This window comes from Lissotriton vulgaris, chromosome 1_1 (assembly GCF_964263255.1).
Source record: "Lissotriton vulgaris chromosome 1_1, aLisVul1.2, whole genome shotgun sequence".
Taxonomy (NCBI): Eukaryota; Metazoa; Chordata; class Amphibia; order Caudata; family Salamandridae; genus Lissotriton; species Lissotriton vulgaris.
This window is the reverse complement of record NC_141685.1, coordinates 1458672847-1458700612: the sequence shown is the minus strand read 5'-3', so window position 1 is coordinate 1458700612 and position 27766 is coordinate 1458672847. Positions and strand designations below refer to the sequence as shown.

At 46.5% G+C, this 27766-nt stretch overlaps 1 protein-coding gene across 1 annotated transcript in view; it reads right to left on the bottom strand.

Annotated features, from left to right (window-relative positions):
• The window catches only part of LOC147750671 (uncharacterized), a 77952-nt gene that overhangs the window by 34598 nt on the left and 15588 nt on the right, over positions 1–27766 (bottom strand). Inside the window, exon 4 of the mRNA XM_086930178.1 lies at positions 24721–24852. Within this exon, the coding sequence (XP_086786304.1) occupies positions 24721–24852 (132 nt within the window). The remainder of the gene's footprint in view (positions 1–24720; positions 24853–27766) is intronic.

Here is a 27766-nt window from a genome sequence, read left to right as displayed (position 1 = left end):
GTTTTTTTTTGTTTAGTAATTTGAGGTTAAGGAACGTACTTTTGGCCGAATTCTTAATGTGTCTCATCATGAACAGGTTTGGGTCTAGGGTGATGCCTAGAGATTTGAAAGAGTCTGCTAGAGTGAGATTTCCGTTGAGAGCATCGATAGCCTTTAACCTTTCGGTGATTTGGGGGGTTATCTTGGGAAACATCCTTTACAACAAAACTTTTACCACGCAGTGCCTTTACAACACAGGTTTTTCAACGCAAGTCATTACAACGAATTGCGATGGGGGGCGCTCTAGGATTGGTAATAGTTTAATATACTATCCAACACCTTCCCTACTATCCACGGGGACTGGAGTTGGAATAGTAAATTAAACTATTCACTATCCAGCACCCCCAAAAGCAAGTTGTTGTAATGACTTGCGTTGAAAAACCTGCGTTGTAAAAGCATGCGTGGTAAAAGCATGCATTATAACAACGTACATCAGGTTATCTTCCTTGTTGGAGATGAGGAGTGTCTCAGTCTTGTCAGGATTTAAATTCAAGTGGTTGCTCCTCAACCAGTGTTGGACATCTTTCAAGGCATCATTTAGTCTTTGAATGTCTTTGAGAGAGGTAGTTGCCAGATAGATCTGAGTATTATCAGTATAGAGGTGGAAGCAACAGTTGGCTTTTCTGAGTAGTTTGGAGAGAGGTTCCATGTAGATGTTAAAGAGTTGTGGTGAGAGCAGAGCCTTGAGGGATGCTCTTGTTGACTTGCTGGAGTTCGGAAGCAAAGTTTCTGATTTTTATTTTTTGCGTGCGATTGTGAATGAAGGAGGAGAACCAAGACCAGCTCTTTCTTGGAGAGCCCTTATGAGGAGTGTGTGATCAACCGTATCAAATGCTGCAGAGAGGTCAAGGAGAATGAGGAGGCAGCATTGGTCAGAGTCTAGTGATCCATGTATATCGTCCATGATGTTGAAAATCGCGGTTTCTGTGCTGCAGCCTTTTCTGAAGCCAGACTGGTGGGGGTCCAGGAGGTTGATGTTGTCCAGGTGCTGTGTTAGTTGATGTAGTATGCATCTTTCTAGTGTTTTTGAGAGCAGGGTGAGGTTTGACACAGGTCTAAAATTATTCAGATCTGTCAATCTAGGCCGGGTTTTTACAACAGGGCGGTGACTTGACCCAATTTAAGGCAGTCAGGAACCACTCTGTTTTTCAGGGAGCTATTTATGATTGTGATCCAGAGCGGTGCAAAGGCGTGCTTCATTTTTTTGGTCAGTAGGGGAGGAATGGGGTCTAGGACATGAGCTGAGGGTTTGGAGGTGGAGATCAGTGTGATTATCTCAGTTTCTTGAATGGGACGGAAGCTGAGCCAGGAATTTGGAGAGGAGCCAGGAGAAATATCATTCGGCCCAGCCGTGATGCTCTTCATGAGGTGCGAGTTGTTGATGTCCAGTGATAGTTCGATTTTTGAGATCTTGTTGTTGAAGAAATGGGCGAAGTTGTCACAAAGTTCTTTGGATGCCTGAACAGATGAGGACACAGGCTTGGAAGTTTGTTGTCTAATGATGCTATAGAGCTCCTTAGGTCTGTTTTTGACACTATCCAGCGCTGAGCGGAAAGAGCTGGATTTCTTGTTTTTGATGTGGTTGTTGTACTTCCTATGGGCTGATTTGAGTAGATCACGGAGGATGGAGGTAGGGTTGTTTCTCCACTTTCTTTCTTTGGCTCTTAGATTCCTCCTTTCGGAGTTGAGGTCAGAGTTGAACCATGATCTGGATGGGATGGCTCTGCTCTTTTTGAGCTTTAATGGAGCTATTTTGTCAAGCAAGGACACTAGCTTAGCATTGTAAAAATTGGTGAGGTCGTTAGTGGAGAGGTGGTCATTTGTGTTGGGTAGAAGTGAGCTTACCGTTCTTCGAGGATTCCCAAGGAAACCTGGGAGAAGTTTCTCAGCCATTTTAGGGGGTCTTGTGGAGGTGATTGGGAGAGAGTGGGTTGGTTGATATGAAATAGGATCATGTGGTGGTCTGACCAGTCACAGGGAGTATATGGTTGATAGTGATTGGGTTTCTTTGAGCAGTGATGGCATCCAATGTGGCTCCTTTGTAGTGCGTCTTCTCTGTGCAGTACTGGATTAAATTGTTATCCAGAGGCGACTGGATAGCGATTGGAATAGAGGGTTGTTGGTCTCATTCCACCGTAGATTCAGGTCGCCAAGAATTAGATTATTAGTATCACCGAGTACACCCTGAGCTATCAGGTCGGATAGTTGTTCTCTGAATCCGGCGTTTTTACCACAGGGGTGATAGAGAAGGTGACAAAGTACAGACCCACTATCTTTTTTGTCTTGATGATGGATGAGAGACATTCAAATGTATTGTAGTCATAAGAGTTAGTTTCTGTGATGACCATGTTGTCCTTATGGATAATGCGGTACAAAAGGGGGTGGTAATGGACGGAGCATCTGAACCAATCAAACACTCACACCCAGTCAAAAGATCTGGGTTTAATCTATCACCGTTCTTTAGCCCACTCTGTCACCCCAGTTCAGACATGGCTATATGCAAATCAGTCTGACCCTGTGCCTCATGGGAACAGTCCAGCCCGAACTGCCTAGCCATGCCTTCCCTGGACCGGAAACAAGCTTCCGAGGACCGGTTTCTGGCATTCCAGCCGTCTTCAGCCCGGCTTGCTTGATTCCAGTGGCAAAGTGAGCAAGGGACTCACGTCTGAGCATTCCCTGCCACACTTATGGCGGCCAAAAGCGGTACAAAAGGGGGTGGTAATGGACGGAGCATCTGAACCAATCAAACACTCACACCCAGTCAAAAGATCTGGGTTTACTCTATCACCGTTCTTTAGCCCACTCTGCCACCCCAGTTCAGACATGGCTATATGCAAATCAGTCTGACCCTGTGCCTCATGGGAACAGTCCAGCCCGAACTGCCTAGCCATGCCTTCCCTGGACCGGAAACAAGCTTCCGAGGACCGGTATCTGGCATTCCAGCCGTCTTCAGCCCGGCTTGCTTGATTCCAGTGGCAAAGTGAGCAAGGGACTCACGTCTGAGCATACCCTGCCACACTTATGGCGGCCAAAAGCGGTACAAAAGGGGGTGGTAATGGACGGAGCATCTGAACCAATCAAACACTCACACCCAGTCAAAAGATCTGGGTTTAATCTATCACCGTTCTTTAGCCCACTCTGCCACCCCAGTTCAGACATGGCTATATGCAAATCAGTCTGACCCTGTGCCTCTTGGGAACAGTCCAGCCCGAACTGCCTAGCCATGCCTTCCCTGGACCGGAAACAAGCTTCCGAGGACCGGTTTCTGGCATTCCAGCCGTCTTCAGCCCGGCTTGCTTGATTCCAGTGGCAAAGTGAGCAAGAGACTCACGTCTGAGCATACCCTGCCACACTTATGGCAGCCAAAAGCGGTACAAAAGGGGGTGGAAATGGACGGAGCATCTGAACCAATCAAACACTCACACCCTGTCCTTATGGATAATAGCAACCCCTCCCCCTCGCTGGTCTTTCCTGTCTTTGTTAATGAGGGAGATGCCCGGGGGTACAAGCATGTCTAAGCATGGTGGGGATATCTCTTTGAGCCAGGTCTCAGTGAGGAACGCAATGTCAATGTCATGCAAGAGGATGGCCTATGCTAGTTCAGTTGCATGTAGGGAGGCCAACCTGCAGTTGATAAGTAAGCAGTTGGTGAAAAGCTCTTTGTTGCTGGCGGTCTTTTCTTTGGTCGTCCTAGGTATGGTGTTAAGGAAGGGCGATCTCGGGGGTTTTGTGCAGGGAAGGGCTTTTCGGAGACCTGTGATCGCTTTGATTTTTGATTTAGGGGAGTCAAAGGGGGGTGTGTTGTAGGAAGAGGCTAGAATGGCTGCTTCGTTGTCGGACATGGCTGTTTCTGTTCTAGTGGGTTTTGAGTTCAGGAGTTTTGTATTGGAAATTGCGCGATTCTGAGCCCTAAGACTGCGGTTCTTGAGGCTTTTTGTGGCCAGGGTTCCATGACCCTTTTAGGGGGGTCTCTGAGGCTGAGTTTCAAGGGTTCCTGAGGGCCAGGCGGGGTTTTTGGTGTTGACAGTGGGGGGAGCCCAGGGAGGAGATTGGTGGGGTCTGCATGCTTTATCTAGATTGGTGAGGATTTCGGTTAGGCCCCGGGAGATCGCGTTTATCTTATTTTCCAGTGACGCGAGTCACTGCGCCATAGAGTCGTGGGAGGGGTTGAGGGCACACAAGGATTCGTCTTGTGTGGTGAAGATCTTATTGAGGGAGAGTTGTCTCTTATTGATTGTGTAGGACAGGTTGCCCTTTTTTGAAGTTGATGGAGGGGGTGGATAGGGACATGAGATGAATTTGAGTGTCTGAGAGCTGTGAGGGAACTAGTGAAGATAGGGGTCACTGTCAGCGGGTCTCGTCCGTGAGGTTGCAGAGGGTGGATCCAGTATGGAGGGAGGTTGTGTTTTCCATAGGGAGCTGTGGGATATGCTTGGTAGGGGTACTGAAATGAGTGGTGACCCGGGGGTGTGTGGTGGGGTCATGTGGTGCTGTGGATTGAGTTCCCTGTTGGGGCCAGTTGGCTGTAGGCAGGAGTTGGGTTGAGGCGGGGTGAAGCGGGTGGGGGGAGCGGATCTGGTCAGAGCGGATCAGAGTCAGTGGAAGAGGGAGATGAAAGCTTCAAAGTTAGCTGTAGTTGTAAGCAGGCTTTGGGTTGAGGCGGGGCGAGGCAGGTGCGGGAGAGCAGATCAGGGTGAGAGAAATAGGGAGTCAAAAGCTTCAAGGTTCCCATTGTTTGCCTAAATGAGGGCAGTGCCATTAGTGCAGATGGTCATGGATGTGATCCCTCTTCTAGACGAGTGATTGGGGAGCAGGAAAGTTAGTGTGCAGATGTGAGGCATGGATGTAGTTTTGGTGATATAAAGTTTGCGTTCTGAGCATGGAGATGCAGTCTTCAGGTCTCTCCGTGTGGAAAATTAGGTCCATCTTAATCGGACCATTGGAAGAGGAGTTGTAGTTGTCTGTAAATAGGGTTTCTTCGTGTTGTTGGATTAGTTTCTGTTTGAAGATTCGTCTCATTTTAGCAGAGAGGAGGGGGGAAGATAATGGTGTATGAGTTCGGGCTATGGTGTTTCAGATGTGTAGGTAGGGATTGTGTGGGAGGGGTTGGCGAGTCAGGAGCCATTGTGGAGGTACTGTGTGCAGGGGGGGGATCAAGTCACAGAAGGGGAGTGTGTGTGAGGTGGGGAGGGGGTAAATCAGACCAGTCGAGAGTGAGATGGATGTTGTGTTAACAGTTACCGTTGGTGACTGGTCTGGGCCTGTTAGTTATAGTCAGGACTCTGAAAGTCAGGCAACGGCCGGGCAGGGTCCTATGAGGGGTCGTAGTTCCTAGTAGGTCTAGTGTTCTAATTCCCGGGATCCTCTTTGAGCAAGGCGCAGGATCTGATAGGTTAATAGGGCTTGTCAGCTGGTAGGCTGTGGCTCTTAGAGCTCTAGGGGGTAGCCATCCTAGGGCCAGGCACCCTTGGCAGGGGGCAAGAGCTTCCTGCCGGGCTGGGGGCTCTAGAGAAAAGGTTCCATCTTTATTTGGGGCAGAGGGAAACTTGTGCCATAGAGATGATAGGCACCAGATCTATGGGATTGGGCAGCACAGTGGGGGGGTATCGATTCACCGTTTAGAAGTCAGGCGGTGTCTAGGGGGGGTGTAGTGCTTTTTCTGGGGTTTGGGCGCACTGCAGAGCTATTCTGGGTCAGTTCTGGGTTGTTCCTAGGGGTATGGTATCTCAGATGGTGGGGAGGGGACCTTGGGACTTGTTGGGCTCTATTTATTAGAAGTCGTGGATGCATATGGCAGTCATTTTGAGGTCGGTCGATATAAGCAATTGGGGGTGCGGGTGCTGACCTTACTTGCGGTTTCCTTAGGGGATAGGGGGATCATTTGTGCGCAGAAAGGGCAGGTGGCCTCTAACTTCGGTGTATTAGGATTGATGTAGACAGATAGTTCAGTAAGGGCCAGACATGTAATTTCACCATTGCCACTCAACTTCTATTCGAGATCAGTAAGTTATGCCATCCATCTAACTTAGACATCTAACTTTGTCCTTTAAATGTATTGTAGTACCTTAGACGTTGATCCGGGGCAGAATCTGACGTGAATCCCTCAATAAATAAGATCAACAGTCCTTGCTCAGGCACGAGCGTTCAACCGGACTGGGGTCTCACTTGGTGGTTTCTCGTGGGGCTCCTGGAGAGTTTGCTGGATGCTTCATGGAGTCCTGGTCGGGCTGCTGTTTACTCTGGTGGAGCGGCGCAGGACTGATCCATTCACTTCAATGCACTGCAGACTCAGATGTTTACCTTTTAAAACATGAATTGTCGCTCGCTTGCTAAGCACAAAGCCTACAATTTCGATTTATTGTTGTATGAGCAACTGGATGCCATATTCCTTACGGAAACCTGGCTATGTGATAGCTCTGGCCCTAACGTAGCAACCGACTTGACCGCCAACTATATAATAATGAGGAAGGATAGGAAAGAGAAATCAGGTGGTGGCATTGCGATTATTTATACAAATCTATACTCCTTCAAATTTGAAGATTTAATCTGCATTGATTTGCAAAGCTGCCTTATTTAGATTGACCCTAAATCCCCAGTTCACCTTTTCAGGGTCCCTGATTTATCGTCCCCCTTGGCCTGCTGGCCCATGGGCTCCTGTCTTTCCCGATCTGATCGCTGCTCAACTCTTGCACACTGCCAATTTTACCATCTTGGGCAATTTAAATCTGCATTTTGATGACCCTACCTGTAGGATTGGTACTGCTTTGATTTCAGACTTAGCAGCCATGCATATTTACTACATAATTCTGGTGCCACCCACCTGGCTGGGCATTTACTTGATCCTATTTTTTCCAATCTTTTAGAGATTGATTGTCCCCCAGCTCTTCCTGTGACGTGGTCAGACCACTACTTGACCAGCTTTAGTTTTAAGCAAGTTTCGCCTAATCCATCTATGCATGCCATAGGTGGTAAAGCTAAATGTAGAAATTGGGGAAGTTTAATTTTGAAGTTTTAAGCCAGTCCTTAGCTCAAAATGCGCCTGATACTAATCAAATCTCTTTAGCTGACCTAGAAAATGTCCACTGTTGGCTTAAAAAATCTATTGATATATGTCTTCCTCTCTCTACGAAGAAACTGAATAATCATCGCCCTCCTGCCCCCTGGTATTCGGAGAAACTAAAGCAGGAAAAAAGTAAATGTAAAGAATTTGAAAGACGCTGGAGGAAGGATTATTCAATTAAATCTAAACTTGCTTATAAAATGGCAATAAGAGCCTATCACTCGTCTTGTAATACCGCAAAAGCTGAATACGGGAATTTTACCATTTACAATGTACAGAACAATCCTAAGACCTTGTTCAAAGTTGTTAACCTACCCAGCCCCCCTACACTTACCGAAATACAATGTGAGGATTTGGCAGAATTCTTTCTCAGGAAAGTGGAAAAAATGTACTCAGCTCTGAATGTTTATCAGGTCAATACTTCACTGTCAACAATTCAAACTTCTTTAACACCTAAAATAGCTGAACAGCTGGATGATACACCTGTAGAATCTGGTTCTTCACTTGAAAACTGGGCACTTTTAGATGCTACCTCTTTTAAGCAAATCTTAGGCAGCCTTAAATCGGGCTCACCAGGAGACCAGCTTCCTGTTAAGGTAATGCAGAAACTGGATTCATCTGCCCTGAAAGTTATTATGGAGCTACTTCATGCCTCCATCCGTGAATCCACGTATTCCGGCGGATTGGAAGCACGCTGTGGTTCTCTTAAAAAAAGCGAATGCTGGTCCGACACGATTGGCCAACTTCTGTCCAATTTCTTTGCTTTCAGTATATTAAAAAATTCTGCAATAACACATTAATATTCAGTTTAGTGAATTTGCTTCCGCTCAAAATTTCCTGCATTCATCACAGGCAAGCTTCCGGGAAGGCTTTTAGACTGAAACAGCACTCTTAGGGGGTACCAAGAAGCAACCCCTTCTGGACCCTGGAAACACGGTGGCGCTTATAGTATTAGATTTAGGCGCCGCCTTTGTCACAGTGTCTCATTTAGTGTTACTGAAAGCCCTGTGTTCGCTGGGCGTCATTGGTCCAGCACTTAATTGGCTTGCCGACTTTTTGACTAACCGCACATTCCAGGTTTTTTCTTCTGAAGCAGCATCTAAAACCCATTTGTCACCTTATGGAGTTCCTCAAGGCTCCATTATGAGTCCTTTATTGTTTAATTTTTATGTTAAGCCTTTGGCAACTATAGCTGAGGAAGCAGAGTTGTCCATTTTTTCCTATGCCGATGATACTCAAATATTTTTCTCTTTATAAGCGAATAGGACTTCTAAGAAATCATCTCTTCAGACAGGTTTAAGGAAAATTGTTAGATGGATGGCAGCCAATTCAATAAAGCTTAATGATGATAAAACTGAGGTATTCATTTTGGAAAAGAATAAGGACCTTTGGGGCCCTCAGCACTGGCCACCTGAAATGAAAATTTTACCTCATATCACTGCTCAAGTTCGCAATCTGGGTATTATCATTGATTCAACTATCAATGAAGCAGCAAGCAGTAAGGTGGCATCTAACTGATTCACTATCCTGAAATGGTTTAGAAAGATCCTCTGGATGTTGCCTAGTTTCACTCAATGAAAGGTAGTCCAAGCTCTTATTACATCTAGCCTGGACTACGGCAACATCCTGTACTTAGGAGCCAATAAGGATGTGATACCCAGATTGCAAGTGGTCCAGAATGAGGCGGCCAGGCTGCTTTGCCAGATCCCAAGAATGACCTCTGTTTCAAGCTCTCTCTGTGAGCTTCATTGGCTCAGGGTTTGGAATTGTGTGAAGTTCAAAACCCTGAGCTATATGTTTAAAGTAAAATCTGGCAGTGCCCCTCAATATCTAAGGGCCATTGTCCATCCTTATACACCTGCACGCTCTCTCCGCTCTTCTACCCAGACTAAGTTTTCAGTTCCTAAGATTAGACTGTCTCGTATGGGAGGTAGGTCTTTCGCTTACCTGGGTCCTCATTTGTAGAACTCCCTCCCCCCATTTCTCAGTAATGAAACGAGTCTCAGCAGTTTGTTTTCGTAAACATCTAAAAACCTGGTTGTTTAACCGATAATGCAGACACTCTGTGTCGTTTTCTTTTCCCTGTCTAGTGGGGCCGGGAAACCATTGGTAGCTTATGAAAAAATTTACCCTGGTGCTTGACCAGTGATCCCCCTCCTTAGCAAGCTCAATGGGGTCAGAGAGTTTACTCCCAATCAAGTGCAGGTGAAGCTCTGTAAAACGAATACTAAAGATGTAGGGCCCGATTTACAAAAGTAATCTGAGACAAAATCCTAACTTTACGACTTTCGGTATTCACAAAAGGCATTTAGGAGTAGTAACGTTAGGATTCCTAACTTTACTACTCCTAAACTGAAACAAAATCCTAACTTTATGACTTCTGGTATTCACAAAAGGCATTTAGGAGTAGTAAAGTTAGGAACAGGCATGCTCCCTCCCCTCCTGTGAGCCAATCACAATGCTGCAATCGCAGCTGTGAGATTGGGGTGGAGTCCCGGACAGCGCCCAGCCAGGCACTGGAGGGGAGGCCATTTTCTCTATGTAGGCTGCATGCAACCCACATAGCAATAATGTAGATTGTGCATGACTACTTTGGTTGGCCCCAGAAGGCTGACGAAACAGTCAGGGTACTCAGAGTTGAGCAAGCAACTGCTCCCCGACCTACCGCCCCCAATCAGGCATATCCTCCCACCCGCCCCCAACCAGGCAAACCCCTGCCTTCTGCTTTCTCTCAGCGCGAGAAGCAGAAAATAAAATGGTATTTAAAATACCATTTTATTTTCTGTTTGTTGCACTGCGAGAAGCAGTGGGGCAGCGCTCCACTGCCCTAATGGAGGATCCGCCCCTGATACTGCTCCTAAATGCCTTTTGTGAATACCAAAAGTCATAAAGTTAGGATTTTGTCTCAGAGTACTTTTGTGAATCTGTCTCGTATTCTTTTGCGAACAAATTGTACCGCCCTTGATAATCTTTCACATCAATGCCCTTCACCCAACCATCCATTGCCATGCACAAATCATCCACATAATCCACCCAGGTCTGTGAGGACAGTTTAACATTGTCCCTAATCTTCTGCCTATATTACTCTTGGGTCAAACCATATTTCCTGGAAACGGCCTCATTTATGGTGAGATACCTCTTCCTGTTGCTGCCCTCTAAGGCCATTAAGGAACCCCTCCCTTCAATTGGGATATGCTTCCACAAGCTTGCTCCAAGGTCTGGACATAACTATCCCACTTGGGGCAAACAATGCTGCACAAACAAATGATGGACAGAATGCTAAACAAATTAAAATTCACCCACAGTCAACAGACCTAGGTTAAATCCATTACTCGTTTGCTCATCATGCCACCTCAGTATGGAGTCTTGGACACAACCATATGCAAATCAGTCTTGACCCTGCTCCTCATGAGACCTGTCCAGCCCGAAGTGCCAAGTCATGTCCTCCCTGGACCAGAAGCATCCTAAGACCAGTTCCAGGGTATCACCCCTCATCAACCAGGCTATCTGGACTCCAGTGGCACAGCAAGCAAGGGACCCATGTCAGTGCATACCCTTCCCACTTAGGGTGCAGGTTGCTTGTATATGTCTAGGGAGGATCTGACCATGCAGTTTGGGATGAAGTGTTCCCAGGGGGTCTAGGGTCAAGACTGATTTTCATATGTCTGGGTCCTAACTGGGGTGGCGTGGTGAGCAAACAAACTATGGATTAAACCCAGAACTGTGAATGTGGGTGAATGTTTGCCGTGTTCAGCATTCCATACATTATTTTTTCTTTTTGCTTTAAAGGAAACACTGCTGCCTGCTCTGGAGGGAGCTCTCTCTCCATTCAGGATGGCCCCAAAGGCAGTCTTGTATTTTACAGCAAATCCAGATCCTTCTCCTTATGATCCACAACATAATTCCCCTCCTCTGGGTGCAAAGCTGTATCCTTAGCTGCTAGCCAGGCCCTCTGTTCCTTTTGCAGCTACTCCCCTTTAGTAAGACCTTTAAAAGAACACTTACAATCCTTGCAGAAACCTTTGAGCTGGGTTACTGTGTAGATTTGTAATTTTTCCTGCTCAAACTCCACTACTGCTGGTGCCGCTGGCTCTCCAGATAGAGACATTTCCGCTTCAAAAACTCAAAAAGTTGTCAAAGAGAAATAAATATATATACATATTGGTCTTACATATGGAAGTAGTGTACACTAATCCCTATATGCAACACACAAAGATCAAGTCCTAATTCTCACCACTGATCTCCAATGTTAGAAATTGAGTTCCTCGTTAGCTGAGGTATACACCCAGATCAAGCAGGAAGCACCCACACAAGTTAGGGCCAGTGAAGAACACACTAAAGACTTACCTGTGCTCACCCTCGTTTAACTTGGCACAGAAATGTCAGGCCATACTAAAGAGGCAATGTGTGAAGTATTTGTGCAACACATTTCACCATAATACAGTAACAGAGTGTGAAAATAATATTTTCTTTACTCTTTAAAAGATTACCAAAACGACAAAAATCCTATTCGGGAATCTCAAGATATGCACTTTACAAAAGTAGAACAATAATCACAGTGTAAACCAAACGTAATTAGTAGGTTTCACTAGCACAGACCTCAGGAGGGGATTGGTAGATATGTCACCTCAAAGTTCCCATGTGCCACCGAATCCAGTAGGCACCAGAACTGATGAACTCATCAGGTATCTCAGAACTGCTGAAATTAAGGGATTTCACCATTCGCAATAGCACTCAGGTCGGCTATAGGAACATCATCGGTCTCTGGTGCACACAGTATCTTTTGCTGACAAGATCACCAGTCTCAGGTTCAGGGACCTGTGTTGATTTTCACTCAGCATCAATATTTGCCCTGGCAACGTGTGGGGAAAGGAAGCTGGGTCTTGGGTGTGATGCGCTGCACTTGATCCGGACTCCACTGGCATAGGTGTTGCCTCTGCAACACTTAGGGAAAGGAATGTGGGTAGCGTGAGCAGCTCCCTTGTTCTTCATTTGAGCTCCGCCACTACTCGGAATGAAGTGTGGCTTCTGGGATTCACAGTGCCCCGAGAACAGAATTCAACTGTAGATTGGGGCAAGTGCTGGTCTTGATACTCGGAGCACCATGCTCCGCTGATAGGCCGGGTAGGAGTCACTACCTTTGGGAGTGTCAAGTGCCAATCTCTGCTGTGCTCAGCTGTCGGATTCACAGATGGCAGAGTCTGATAGCCGTGTAGATGATAATGACGTCTTTGATGGCTCTGAGTCTGCATGAATGGGGGCAAGCCAATAAGCCCATTGATGTTACTTAAGCTTCTTCTAGAGGTTGTAGAGATAAGATTCAGTCCTGCTGAATTCCCAGGCAAGAGGCAGCAGGCAGCAGCCCAACACAGTAAAGCAAGTAGCTAAGTGACAGTCCCTCCTACAGCACAGCAATCAGCAGCCAGTAGGCCAACAAAAAAAGCAGTTAGCACAGTTGCAGTTCCTCCTGTAGCACAGCTCCACTTCCAGGCAGGGTCTCCTCAGGTCCCAAAAATGTGCTGAGTACATGGTGTCAGTGGTCCAGTCCCATTTTAGCCTTTGAAGTAGGAAGACTTCAAAGAAAGGCCTTTGTAGTGCAGCAGACCTTGCCCTTGTCTGCACTGGCTCCAGAATCACAACAGGGGGACATGCAGCCCTTTATGTGAGGACAGGACCTAACCCTTTCAGGTAGAATCTTTAGCCCCTCCCACACATCTTCCTCAGGCAGACCCATCAACATACAGATGACTACTCAGGCATACCTGTCCTTCCTTTGTTTGTGCCTGCCTGGAGCTAATGCAGGAAGCCAGCTGTCACCCAGCCCAGACTTGTACTCTAGAGACCGGGAGAAGGGTTTAAGTAAGAAAATGTCATCTTTCCAAAAGTGGCATTTTCAGACCAGCAATTTAAAAACTGAACTTCACTAAAAGATGCGTTTTGTACATTGTGAGTCCAGAGACACCAAAACTTACTTTTCCAATTTTTTTCCCAGTTTAAAGTTACACTTCTGAAAAGTTATAATGCAACTTCAATGTTACACTGTGGGAGAGATAGGCCTTGCAGCAGTGAAATACAAATTTAACAGTATTTCACTGCAAGGATATGTAAAAATCTAAAGTACATGTCCTACCTTTTAAGTACACTGGACCCTGCCCCGGGGTGACTTATATGTAACTAGCAGCCCACCCCAGCGTTGCACGGGGCAGAAGGGGGCTGGGGACAGCATGTCAGGCTTGTGTGCACTCCCGCCCCGACATTGTCTGTCCCGGACAATGTCGTGGCGGGCGAGGGCCGGGGCGGGAGTGCACGCAAGCCTGAAATGCTGCCCCCAGACCCTGAGCTTACCGCAGTTGTTCCGGGCCAACCTCCCGCTCCGGCTCCCTCCTGTCCCGTGTCCCAGAACCTTACCTGAGCCGCCGCTCCTCCCCGAGCTCCTCACTTCACCGCCGCTCCTCATCGTCAACACGTACGTTGTGGCCAGCGCTACGTCGTGGCTGTCAGCGTCTGGGAAAATTAGATATACTATTCCCACTCCAGTTTAAGCAAAAATAGAGAAACTGTTGGACTTCGTAGGGGTTACATGTAGTATTCCCTCTTCAAACAGAGAAACAGTAGTGAAAGTGTTAGACTTAGGACAGGATAGATTTACTATTCCCACTCCACACAGCACAACAGTAGGGAAAGTGCTGGACTTCAGAGGAGTTAGTTTTATTAGTTCTACTCCAATCAGCACAATAGTAGGGAATGTGTTGGACTTAAAAAGGGGTCAAATATATTATTTCCACTCAAGTCTATGTACCAGCAGGGAACGTGTTCAGAGGGGTTAAATTTACTATACCCACTACAGTCTAAGCAAAAGTAGGGAAAGTGTTCGATTTTGGTGGAGTCACTTTTGCTATTTCCACTTCAAACAGCAAAACAGTAGGGAAAGTGATTGATTCCAAAGGAGTCAAATTACCGATTTAGACTCCAAACAGAGCAATAGTAGGGAAGTGTTGGACTTCGGAGGGTTAAAATGTATTATTCTCACTCCAATCTGTGCAACAATAGGGAAAGTTTTGGACTTCGAAGGGATTTGGGGGCATATTATCAAGGACCGTTGTTAAAATTATCGCTGCTTTATCGGCAGGAAACTGCTGATAAAACGGCGATAATAGTCTTGATAAATCCCCCTTGTTAATTCCCATAGAAGCCCATGTTCTGGTGTTAACATGCGCTTCTATGGGAATTAACAAGGGCGTATTATCAAGCCCATTATCGCCTTTTTATCGGCAGTTTCCTGCCGATAAAACGGCGATAATTTTAACACCGGTCCTTGATAATACGCCCCTTAATTTATTATTTCTACTCCAAACAGCAGAATAGTAGGGAAAGTTTTGGACTTCGGTGTGATAACTTTTAGTATTCCCACTCCTGTCTGTGCAACAGTAGGAAACGGATTGGCTGTCACAGTGGTTACATTTACTATTCCCAGCGCAGTCTAAGTAACAGTAGGGAAAGTACCTCAGTTCACACATTTTACTTCTTTAAACAATTTTACACATTTTGAAAAAATATTTGTCTATATAAACATTATTAGCATTAAAAAAAGTATATATATTAAAAGGAAAACAACTATTAAACAAATTACATAATCAATAATCAATTAAATAAACATTATTAACTATTTTAATAATAATACATTACTATTTTAAAATGCTTTTAATCATTACTTACTATTTAGTAAAAATATATATTAATAATTATTTAATTAACTTCCTACTCTGTACCCCTAAACACTTAGTAGTCTACACCCAAAATAAAACAAAAATAAATAAGTATATCGCAGTTTGCATACTTCATAAACAGATACATAATTAATAATGAATTCATATTTAATTGTTTATTATTTTGAACTTAACTTCCCACCCTAAACTACTACAAACCCAGGTGGCTGCATCTAAAGGATAACTAAAATATATAAATATTACACAATTTACATAATTATTCATCAATTAAATTAATATTTAACATTTAGTTGTTAACTAGGTATTACTTAATAACCCACCCACCCTAAGTCCGTAAAAACCTAAGAACTGGCACCTAATATGTAACTGAGTTATGTACATATTTCACAATTTACATGATTAGTAGTCAATTAAAGAATTAGAGATAAATGAAATTTGTAATTAATTATTACTCAAATTACTTCCTACCCTGTACACCAACAAACCTTGCAACAGTACCTAAAATATAAATAAAATAAATCAGCAATATATAACTTACATAATTAATACCAAACACATAATAATTGTAAATGATTAATCAATCTATACTTTTGACTTAATTCACTTTTCACCCTCTCCCCCTACAAACCGAACAAACAGCTACAATGCTATATATTACTAATAACAATTATATAAGAAATGAAAAATCACAATTACAAACCATATTAAAACAAGCATTTGCAATGCAATAGGTCTCGCATTTACGTGAGTTTTAGCTATTGGAATTGTAAATGAAAGGCATTGTCATTACAAAGCCAATAACTTAAACATGCATAAATGTGAGACCTATTGCATTGCAAATTCTTGTTTTTAATTGATAAGGGCCTTGCACCTTCTTGAAAAAAAAAGCTTTACATAATGAATGAAAATAAAAAACAATAATTGCCAAAAGGCTGGCCACCAATTCCAGACCTATTGGCTCTGCCAGTGCCTGTTCCTGCTTGTATTAGGGACAATGTCACTGGACAAGGTGGGTTCCCAATTGATCAATCTGCAGTGTGTCATACAGTAGCAGACAGACAACACCATCAAGACTGCATTGACACACGTGCAACTATCTGTTGGCTACAATGTCAGAAAATTGGAGGCTCAGTGAAAATAACATTGATGTATGTGCTAATTAGATAAGACTCTGATTTAAATGTGGGCCGAAAAACTCACAGAAGCAAGAGATTTATTTTGCAGTCTTGCTTATGGGGTGTAGCCTAGCAGTATGTGCGCTACCAGTACTTTAAGAGATGATGTAAGGGCGGAAAGTTGCACAAATACTGATTGTTGACATAATCTTGACACTGTGGGGTCGATTCCGATTCGGTAAAAAAAACGTCCGTCCGATTTTCATCCGGAGCCATCGCCGTATGATTCGTACCCGTCCGTCTGATTCGCGTAGTACGATCCGTATTCCGTCAATCTGCCAGAATCATCGCGATCCGTACGTATTGCAAGGCTGAAACAGTGAACCGTACGATTCGTACACATGCTGTATGACCCGACGAGTACGATCCGTACCGGGGTATGAGGACGCGATTTGTACCGTCCACGTCAGGTAAGGGTGATTAGTACGGAAAAGCACACAATCACTTATACATGATACGGTGCTTACACCCCATGATAGTAGGGGTACGGTGCGTACCCCTGCGGTCATGGGGTGTATGCACTCTACCCCGCGATTGCATGGTGTAGGCACCGTACACCCAGCGAACATGGGGTAAGGTGCGTGTACCCCGAGATTGCGGAGTACAGTACGTACACCCCGTAATCGCAGGGGTACGCACCGTACCCCTGCGATCATGGAGTGTACGCACCGTACCCGGGGGGGGCACTCCGTACCTGTTTTGGGGTGAACTCTGCTTTTACGGCTGTTTTCGGCTCCCGTAGAAAAAGGGTCATACGGTGCGTACCCGACACGAATCGTACTTGCCGTGTCGGAAAAAGTAGCCGCTAACCGTACAGATGTCAGTACAGCGGTTCCGATGGAGATCCGTGTGCAGATTCGAGTCGTACGGTCTTCGTACGATTCGTAGAGTCCTGCTCCTGGTACGAATCGTACGTACGGGGGACGTTGCAGGGTATGATTCGTACGGGAAAAACGCTCCTAACGGCTATTCGGAGCGTGTTTTCCCAAATCAGAATCGACCCCTAAGCCAGCACCTTTTGCATACTCGAGTGTTCTAGTGGATTCAGCTTGAAGAGATAATGCATGCGTCTGCTGAATGAAAATAATTTATAGTAGAGACGTTAGTGACTCCTTGGCAGAGATAGTTATCGCTTTTGTTGCATAGTTAGTCTCCGATGTTATGAGCGATTCATACCTGTGCGGGTACCATATGTTCTTAAGCGCTGTCCGTGTTTATGAATGCCATCTCAATTCCGAACGAGGAAGTAAAAATAAATCATTCAAGCGTGTATCGCTAACACGAGTCCGCCACCTAGTGGAAGCTAATTAGATTTCACTTTGGTGCGTTGGTGAATAAAAAGTTTTTTATGATCAAAGCTGACACGAATATAAAGAACATTAGAATGGGAACGTCTAAAAATGTGTTTTTAACATTGTTTTTGTTGTATATTTCGTGGAATTGGAAGTTTACTTAAGAAAATACCGGGCCTATAATATGCAATCCACCTCTCGGGACTGAGGGCTCATAAACCATGCTTTCTCATTTGAAACTGTGATACATCCAGAGATCCGGTCTTCACTATAATATTACCAAGTAGGTGAAAGCAAGCAGTCATCCCCTTGCTGAAAAGCTGCTCAGCTGACGTATAGAATATCCAAGAACATTCATGTACCAAGACAGTGGAGTACCTGGAAATAAACACATTTAACGACTTCTCTCTGAATTTGTAAAGCGGGCTACTCACCTGTAAGGGTCTCAAGGCGCTGGTGGGTGGGGGGGGGTCCACTATTGCTCTTGAGCTGTCTCAGGACTTGAGCTGTTTCCTGAAAGAGAGATGGTCCTGGGTTAGTCGTAGGTGGGTGGGGAGGGAGTTCCATGTCTTGGCCGCCAGGTAGGAGAAGGATCTTCCTCTGGCGGTGGTTCTGCAGATGCGTGGGATGGTGGCGAGGGCGAGGCTGGTGGATCGGAGCTGGCGGGTGGGTGTGTAGAATGTGAGGCGGTTGTTGAGGTATTTGGGTCCCATGTCATGGAGAGCCTTGTGTGCGTGGGTGAGGAGTCTGAACTTGATCCTCTTGTTGACGGGGAGCCAGTGCAGGTCTCTCAGCTGGGGAGAGATGTGGCTGTGGCAGGGGATGTCCAGGATGAGTCGTGCAGAGGTGTTCTGTATGCACTGGAGTCTTTTCTGTAGTTTGGCAGTGGTGCCAGCGTAGAGGGTGTTTCCATAGTCCAGTCGGCTGGTGACGAGGGCCTAGGTGACTGTCTTCCTGGTGTCGGTGGGGATCCACCGGAAAATCTTTCAGAGCATGCGCAGGGTGTTGAAACAGGATGTCGAGACGGCGTTGACTTGTTTGGTCATCGTGAGGGAGAAGCCCAGGATGAAGCCCAGGTTGCGTGCATGGTTCGTTGGCTTGGGGGCGGTGCTCAGGGCAGGGGGCCACCAGGAGTCGTCCCAGGCGGAGGGGGATGTTCCCAGGATGAGGACTTCCGTCTTGTATGGGTTCAGTTTCAGCCGGCTGAGCCTCATCCATTCCGCGACGTCTTTCATTCCTTCCTGGAGGCTGGCTCTGGCGGTGGTCCTTGGTGAGGGAGAGGATCAGCTGGGTGTCGTCTACGTAGGAGATGATGTTTAGGTTGTGTTATCGTGTGATGGCTGCGAGGGGGCTCATGTACATGTTGAAGAGGTTGGGGCTGAGCGAGGATCCTTGCGGGACGCCGCAGATGACTTTGGTGGCCGTGGACCGGAACGGGGGGATGCGGACTCTCTGGGTTCTGCCTGCGCACGTATGGGTACAATTATTCATTGCCAGGTCCGTGGCGAAGATGTACACCCAGGGCACGAGTCCTAAACAAGTGGGAGGGGTGGGGGGAGTGCGGCCAAGAGCACACACAGCATTTTCCTTGCAGGAGCGAGCCATTGAAAGCAATGCAACACGTGCACGTTTTTGGCGCAAAAAAACAAATCGATTTCTAAAGGTCTCCTCCTGTGCAGCGCATGCGCGCTCCGTGGGCGAGACATAAAAATAATAGCAAATATACAAATGATAGTAACATAAAAGTAATGTATGAACGAAAATTACTGAGAACGATAAAAAAACAATAATACTCCTAGTAAGCTATACTTACTCATTTGATCCAGGATACAGGCTGCGAGCACCAAATGTTTGGGGCCTGCAAATGCCAACTTTCTCAAAAGTAAACATCATCATGTTTACTTACCATGCCTGGGTATGCCCAGACGTGGGTCTCTTGCTCACTTTACCACTGGATTCAAGCTAGCCTGGCTGGTGAGGGCTTGTAGCCCAAAACCGGTACCAGGATGCTTGTTTCCTGTCCAGGGAAGACATGGCTTGGCAGTTCAGGCTGGACAGTTCCCATGAGGCACAGGATCAAGATTGATTTGCATATAGCTGTGTCTGAACTAGGGTGGTGAAGTGAGCTAAAGAACGATGATGGATTCAACCCTGATCTGTGACTGGGGTGTGAGTGTCTTAAAAGTTTCAGCGTTCGGTCCATAATCTCGTTGTGTCAACTTTCTCAAAGTGGCATTTTCAGAATTGTGACTTTAAATCCAACTTAGCATTAAAGAGGGTTTTAAATTACAATTCTTTAGAGACCAAACTTAACATTCTTGCCTGTTCCCAACTGAAGGTTATCACTTATTTTTTTTTTTTTAACTATATTGTGCAGAAACAACATCATTCAAATACGGGCCTACAACCACAGGGGCCGGCCGCTAGAGTATGTAGATCAATTACTTGGCGTCAAGAAGCAGCGACTGATCCCCAGAGGTCCAGCAGAAGTACAGGATACATTTTCGGCACCTCGGGAGGTAGGCAGGATATAAATATTTTACATTTTTTAGAAAAAGAACAAAGAGAAAAACAATAGAACAAAACTCAAGGCGAGAAACATTTTAGAAGATGTCGATCTCCGGTGGGGGAGACCTGCAATACCGGATAGAGAATCAGGAGGACAATAGAGATGACCAGGGGGGGAGGCAGTGGGGAAGTCAGGACAATCAGCAAAGGAGTACAATATTCTAGGAATCTCAGGGTCAGGGGGACAGAGAAATGTCCGGAGTGTCTTCAAAGGGGGGCGTACAGATGTTCCCTCGGTAGGTGTTCCACTGGCCCCAAATCCTACTCCACGCCCTAGGCTTGCCCCTAGCCAAGTATACCGTCTTCTCTCTAAACAAGCACCAGTCCATGTTCTCCTTCCATACTGACATGGTGGGAGGCCGTTGGTAACCCCAAAGCTGCGCAATATCCCTTTTGGCAATCATGTTCCCGAGTGCCGCCCACCGGGCCTGGGCAACGTTTCAGTCATTCGGCTCACGGCATTCCCAAAGGATATGAAGGAAGGTGGCACTCATTCCACATCCACGCCTACACAACCCATCCGAGGAACAACCCATAGCAACCAAACGAGGACCCGTTACATACTCACGGTGAAGAATTTCGAGCTGGACGAGATGGAGACGGGCAGGAATGGCGAACTCTTTTGGGGAGGATAGTGCGGACTGCCAGTCCTCGTCATCCAATTCCAACCCGTCTCCGGTCCAGGCCTCCCTAAGACGCACAAGGAGATCCGCCCGATTGTTTATTAATTTCTTATAAATCAAGGAAATCGTACTATCGGACAGATGACCATCAAGTATACGGTCCTCGAGCGGGGAAGATTCAGGGACAGTGGTACCGGCCGTAAAGACCGACAACAAAGCGTGACGAACCTGTGCGTATCTGAAAAACTCCCTCCCTCTCACTCAACTCATACTCACTCTGAAGCACCGCGAAGGATTTGACCACACCTTTCACCCAGAGATCACCCACTCTGCTAATACCAATCGTATCCCAGTTCTCAAAACCTTTTGTTGTTCAGAGGCATCCCAATCTTTCCGAAGCAAACAAAGGGGTCGCTTGCGTCAGTCGATCATTCCATCCCATGGCCACATGGGCATCCTTCCACACATGCACTGCAATCTTAGTGGGTCCCGTTAGGTTCCTCCTCGCCGTCCGAGAGTAAAGTGCTCTGTTGAAGTCACCACCAGGCAACAGATATTTATCCATCTCAAAAGCCGGATTTGGACCGGGTACATACGTGGCATGGTTGATGGCGGACAACTGGGAGGCCCAATAATACCTCCTGATGTCCGGGAGCGCGATGGCCCCGTCATACCAGGGGAGAGTTAGTTTTGCGGGAGCGATGCGTGCGCGACCGTCCCAAACAAGCCTCCTCTGTAAATCCTCCACCTCCCGAAAGTAGGTCGACGGAATAATATCAAAAGAGTTCTGAAGTGCGTAGAGGAATCGGGGCAGGGACATAATTTTAAATAGTGCCGCTTGACCAAGTGGCGACAATGGCAGTCTACGCCACCGAGCCACGTCCAACTTCAATCGACGGAGAGGAGGAAGGAGATTATGTTCGTAGCGGACAGCCGGGTCCAACGATACGTAGGCCCCCAAGTACTTGAAACCGGCTTGTGAAATTTGAATGGGAAACCTATTCGGCAAGGGGGGAAGGCCGCCGGAGATGACATACACACACAATTTAGACCAATTAATGATCAAACCGGAGTTTTTGCTGAAAGAAGTGAGGACGTCAAATAGGACTTTAAGGGATTTGCGAGGGGAAGTGAGGTACAAGAGAAACCCGGTCTTCGAAATCGGGGGCCCACTGAATGCCCTTTATCGATGGTTCCCATCGGAGCCAGGCCGCAAGCGGTTCTAGGGCAAGAGCAAAGAGCAGGGGGGACAGCGGACACCCCTGCCTAGTACCCCTCCCAAGAGCAAAGAACTGGGACACCCTACCATTGACAACAACCTGAGCCAGCGGATCCGTATATAAAAGTCTCACCCAACTGATAAATCCCGCACCGAAACCGAACTTCTCCAGAGTGGCCCAAAGATATGGCCATTCTATCGTGTCAAAGGCCATTGTGGCGTCCAAGGAAGCCAAGATGGCCGGCTCGGACAGAAACTCCGCCCTAGCAAGAACGCCATGTAAGCGCCGCAAATTAAGAGCAGTGTTCCGGTGCAGGATGAAACCAGATTGATCCGGATGGATCAGGTCACAAATGACAGTGAGTAGACGATTAGCAAGGACCTTGGCGAGAATCTTCGGCTCAGCATTCAGTATGGAGATAGGCCTGTATGAGGCACAACGGTCACGAGGCTTGCCCTCCTTGGAAATTACAACTATAGTAGCCAGACGCTGGTCACAAGGGAGGGAGCCAAGATCACACAACTCCATAAACATATCACGAAGATAAGGTGCGACTTTATCCAGGCGCAACTTGTACAATTCAATAGGCAAGCCATTTGGGCCCATTGCTTTTCCAGAACGGAGGGAACGGATCGCATCGCAGTCGCAATCTCGTTGACCGACAACGACGCCTCCATACACTCCCGATCCTCTTCAGAGAGGCTGGGCAGCGCGATGTCCCTCGGCAATAAACGAGAGTCATCCTCATCTCTGTCGGACAACGGGGAGTAGACCGCACGAAAATAGTCAGCAAAACATTCCACAATCTCGCCAGGGTCAGTCACATTCACACCGTCAGAATTCTGAATCACAGGGACCACACGATTTGATCTCTCCTTCTTATCGAGCCAGGCAATCAATTTACCCACCTTATAACCAACATCATACAGTCTACCTTGCTGTTCCCTGTACATTGTCTTGGCAGCATCCGTAACAAGGGCTTTATAATCAAACTGTTTCAAGCTAAAGGTGTGGAGTCTATCCTGGGTGACACCTAAGTCTAGATCAGCCTCCAACTCTAGTATTTTGGCCTCCAGACTCACGACCTCCCCATTCCTAGCTTTCTTGGTCTCAGCTATTAAAGATAGGGCCTGTCCGCGAATAACAGTTTTGAAGTCTTCCCACAGGGACACTGAGGACAAAACAGACCCCTCATTCTCCAGGAAGTAGTGGTCGAGCGACTTTATGAGGCTGGTACAGGTCTTGGGGTTGCGCAGATGCCAAGGATTGATAGGGGTGACCCGCCCCGTGGCGTGCAGCCCCGTATCGAAAATAAGCCACACAGGAGAGTGATCCGAAATGCCCCGGGCCAAGTGGCTTACCTCCCCAACGTAGGAGGACTGGACAGTGGGAGTAATCTAGCCTGAAGAGACTCCCATGAGCCCCGGAGTGATAGGTGTATTGACGTTGCATCGGATGCATTAACCTCCAGCAATCCACCAGACCAAAGGTGTCCAAGAACCCACCGAGCCATAATTGGGAAGCGGGAAGGTCCCTAGGGGGGTGGTGGTCAAAATCGCCGGACAGTACAGAATTAAAGTCCCCACCCATAAGGAGAAGACTATCAGGGAGCTCGAGCATCATCCGACCAACATCCGAGAAAGTAGAGGTCTGGAGGCCTGGGGGAACATATATCGTGACTAAAGAAAGAGTCTTACCCTCCCACCTACTGGTGAGGGCGGCGTAACGCCCTCTTTCGTCAAGGATGACATTATCAATCTCCAGAGGGAGGGAAGACCGGACCAGAATACCAACCCCTCTAGAACCAGTGGTGAACCCGGAGTGTGCAACCAATCGGTAACCTCACCTATTCATAGCATGACACACATTGCCAACCAAATGCCTTCTCTTGCAGGAGTACCACATCAGGGGACAAACGGCGCAAATATTGCAGTACAACACCCCGTTTTATACGATCCCCCAATCCATTGACGTTCCAAGATTTGAACCTCAACCCACTACCCCATCCTCAAAAGTGTTGCATGAGTCTCCCCACGAAGAGCAGTACACCTGAAGCGAAAGAACCAATATGCTGCCTTGAGAAAGGAAAACACAAACACAAACACCCCCTCCCACCCCCCAACCAAAACCCGTTACAACTCCCCCCTCCCTGCCCCCCTGCAATAGACTAAAAAGCCACCCCAAAATGCAGTGTGCCTGTCGCCCTAACAAACCCATTCTACAAAAAGACCCCGGAGGAGGAAAGAGGCCCGTCCCCACCCGCCACCCAGAAGTGGACTACCATAATGCAAAATATACAAAAGAAATAGCACCCAGCTGAGCGATGTCCAATGTTCGGAGGTCAGGGACCGAAAAGTCACTTCTGTGTAGCCTCACCACCCTCGGCACCGCCAAGGTGCTTCGTCCGATCGCCTCGGCCAGGCAGGTATTCCAACCAGTCACTCACATTGTCCGGTCGATCGAAAAAGAAGGTCCGTTCCTCATATTCCACTCAAAGCCTGGTAGGGAAAAGCATTGCGTACTTCAATCCCAAGTCCCGAAGATGGCGCTTAACCCCCTGAAAGCCCATCCTTTGTCTCTGGACAAGTTGAGTGAAGTCCGGGAAAAAATTGACAGAGAAGTTTTCAAATTTCACCGGGCCATGCACTCTCGATGCCTGCAAGATCGCATCACGGTCTCTGAAATGAAAAAGTTTAGCGGTGATAGGCCTCGGAGGAGCGCCCGGCTTGGGCTAACGGCCCGGGACACGATGTGAACGCTCCACAGTGAAGAACTTGCTCAGTACGGAAGAGGCAAGATGGGTGAGGATTAAATCTTCAACCAGGAGGTCAACCGAGTGAGTCTCGGGATTTTCTGGAACACCTATGACTCGAATGTTGTTGCGTCTTGCCCTGTTCTCAAAATCCTCCAGCCGATGGGACGTCAGGTCATTGGCCGATTTCAAATTGCCAAGTTCGGTCTGGAGTTCCAACACATCGGCCGTGAGGCTGGAAGTCTTCAAATCCAGTGACTTCACTTTCTCGTTAGTTTTGGACAGGTCGGCCCTGATCAGAGTGACGTCAATGGCGACCGTGTCGATTTTACGAGCCAGAGCCTCATATTGCTGGCCGATGGTCTCCCTCATGCCGGTGATGAGGCCCATAATGTCCTGCAGGGACAAGTCAACAGGAGCAGAAGGGTCTTCTCTTGCGTCCTCCGGGGTACGGCTGGAAAGCCCGGGGGATCCTTTGGCTTGAGTGTACCGGTCCATAACGTTTGTCTGGACCGGTCCCCCATGAAGAGGAGTCTTGGTCTTCCGCTTCTCGGCATCACCCCTGCCCGCCATGCTGGAAGATGCGCCCCGGAGGGGCCCGCACGACATGGTGAAAATGGCCGCCGGCAGGCCGGGCACCACACAGACCACAAGAGCTGGCTCGTACGGCTAAGAGAAAGTCACAATTTGACCCAAAAGAGCTAAAATGAGGAAGCTGGATTGGTCCCCAGCCGGGCAAAACGGTCTCTCAGTCAGACCCTACCATGATCCGGAAACTAAACTGAAAGTGGAGGTACGGCCACCGAGGAGGCCCCACTGCCGTTGTTGTTCAACTTCGTCCCGGATCCACAAGTCGCCAAGTCCCCGGCACAGCCTCCAGGTGGGCCTCAAAAGTTCAAAGTGCTGTAATTTCGGTTACCCAAGTCCGATTTCAATTCTGGAAAGAGTTATGGACTCAGTCGAGGTTCATCTTCGAAAGTCAGTCCAAGAAATCAGGATATCAACAGGATAAATTGCGAGGAGTGGCGAGGGTCCGAGGTGCCCTGTGCTCACGCGACCATCTTGGATGCACGCAAAGCTCCTCCTCCAGGTTATCACTTATTAAATGTAAAAAAAATAACTTAATCTTATCCTTTAGGAAAGGCAGGTCTTGCAGTAGCGAAAAATTAATTTAGGAGCTTTTCACTACCAGGACATGTAAAAGTTGAAGTTCATATCCACATTTTATATAGATTGCACCCTGACCTGTGAGCTGCTTAAGGCCTGCTATAGGGGTGCCAGGCAGAAATAGCAGTCTAAAATTTCCTCAGACAGGCTGTAATGGCATATCTGAGTCACATTTAAATTGCTACTTACATGTGTGGTACAAGCAGTGCTGCAGACCCACTAGTAGCATTTAATGAACAGGCTATTGGCACATGGAGTGACACTTTACTGGGTACTAACGAGTAAGCAAAAATGAAGTCACCAAAACAGGCGGACTGAGGAAAATATTAGGGGTGAAACCACACCAAGGATGCCAGGTCTGACACCGACCATTTTGCATCAACATGCAACATGGTAGTTAGTTTGGAAATATAGGAAGTAACATTAAAAAATGGGATGTTGCATTAGTTTGCTTTGCCAATGCGGGTGCAATTCTGCATGCATTGGCAAAGCCAATACCAGTATGCGATGAGTGATGGGGGATGTTAGAATGAAAGAGGAGGGGTAGGGGAGCAAGAAAGACGTTGAGCAGCAGCAGTGCTCAGTGTCAGAGAGGGCAGCATGGAATCAGTTACAAAGTGGCGAGCCAAAGAATAATTTGTGTGGTGGAAATGAGGAGTTGGTGAGAGAGAGTCAGGAGGGAAACAAGGGAGATACCAAGACAGCAGTGCTTGGGGTCAGTGGGACCAATAAACATTCATGGGAGGTTAGGCAGGGGGCTGCAAATGACTGATGGGGGGCAATAGAGAGAGGGAAGGTGAGAAAGCAACAGATAGAAAATTAGAAAGAGAGAGAAAGAGAGGGTTGAAGGACTCAATTGGGTGCTATATCGCAACGAGCACCGAAAAACAGAGGAAGGAAATATAGTTGCCTGATAGCAGCAGTGAAAAGATACATTGAAATAATGAAAAAACAACATGGAAAACTCTGAGGGGGGTGAAAAACTCACATCTACTCATTATTGTGACATATGTATAAGTTAGCATGAACCTCAATAATCGAGATGGTAGCAAAAGCTTGCGAGATTGTAATATATAAACATAGTTTAAAAAAATACATTTTGATGTAAATATTTTCATTTAAAGCTTTCCTAAGGAAGTTGTTAATCATTAGAAAGAAGGTCACTTATTTTAAACATCAAGGTGTCTAGGTTAGGAAGAATGATTGGCAGAATTTACAAGTAAGGCGGGCCACACTAGATTTAAAAGCAACCAACCGATGTAAAAAATAACCAAAAACTATTTTTCTCCCAGGAACAAACTTGTTTGCTCTATTAATAATAGCTGAGTTGTTGTCAGTTCGTTTATGTGCACTATGTTCCGCCTTGATTAACTGAATTCAAGGGGCTCTTATGCTCGCCAACATAAACAAACAAACCAAACATACGAGTCTAATCAAAATGTTCTGCTCTAGGCATTGGGCACTCTTTAGAGATCTTTTTATAGTGCAACTTTATGTGCAATTCTAAGAACAATTTCTTCTGCAGATTCAATCTTCGGAGAAAAATATGTCTCGTGATTCTATTACCAAGTCCAGAAAAAAACAGAGTTTTGCTTAATGTACTTCTGTGTTTGTTTCAGTTTTCCAATAAGATTCAATTTCATTGGTTTCATATAAAATGAACACTCACTTATCTATTAACATCTTTTTAAAAGTATTCATGTCTAGATGAAAGGTAAAAGTAATGTGAAATGCTGCTGTACTCTACTGAATCAAATCTGCATGAATTTGGTGCATTTTAAATATGTACTCTGACCACTGACTCGACATAATGGGCCGAATTTACAATTTTGCTATACAACGCTACCCAGTAACCAAAGCTGCTCTGCTATATTCCATGAAAGAGAGAGAGAGCAGAACAGTGTCATATTTATTAACAGATGCAGCTTTATCTCTGTTCTGCCATGCTGGCAGGCTTTAATGGTGCACATACTGCTGTACCACAGTGCTGGGGTGTGTCATGTGTACTCCCCTTCCAGTACCAAATACTATGCTTAGACATAGTTTCAAATGTTTCCCTTGTTTATGTGTGTGTGAAAAGTGTTGCTAAATCTGCCCAATATTGCTGGGATCTGGACCAAGATGTGCTAACACTGGATTCACC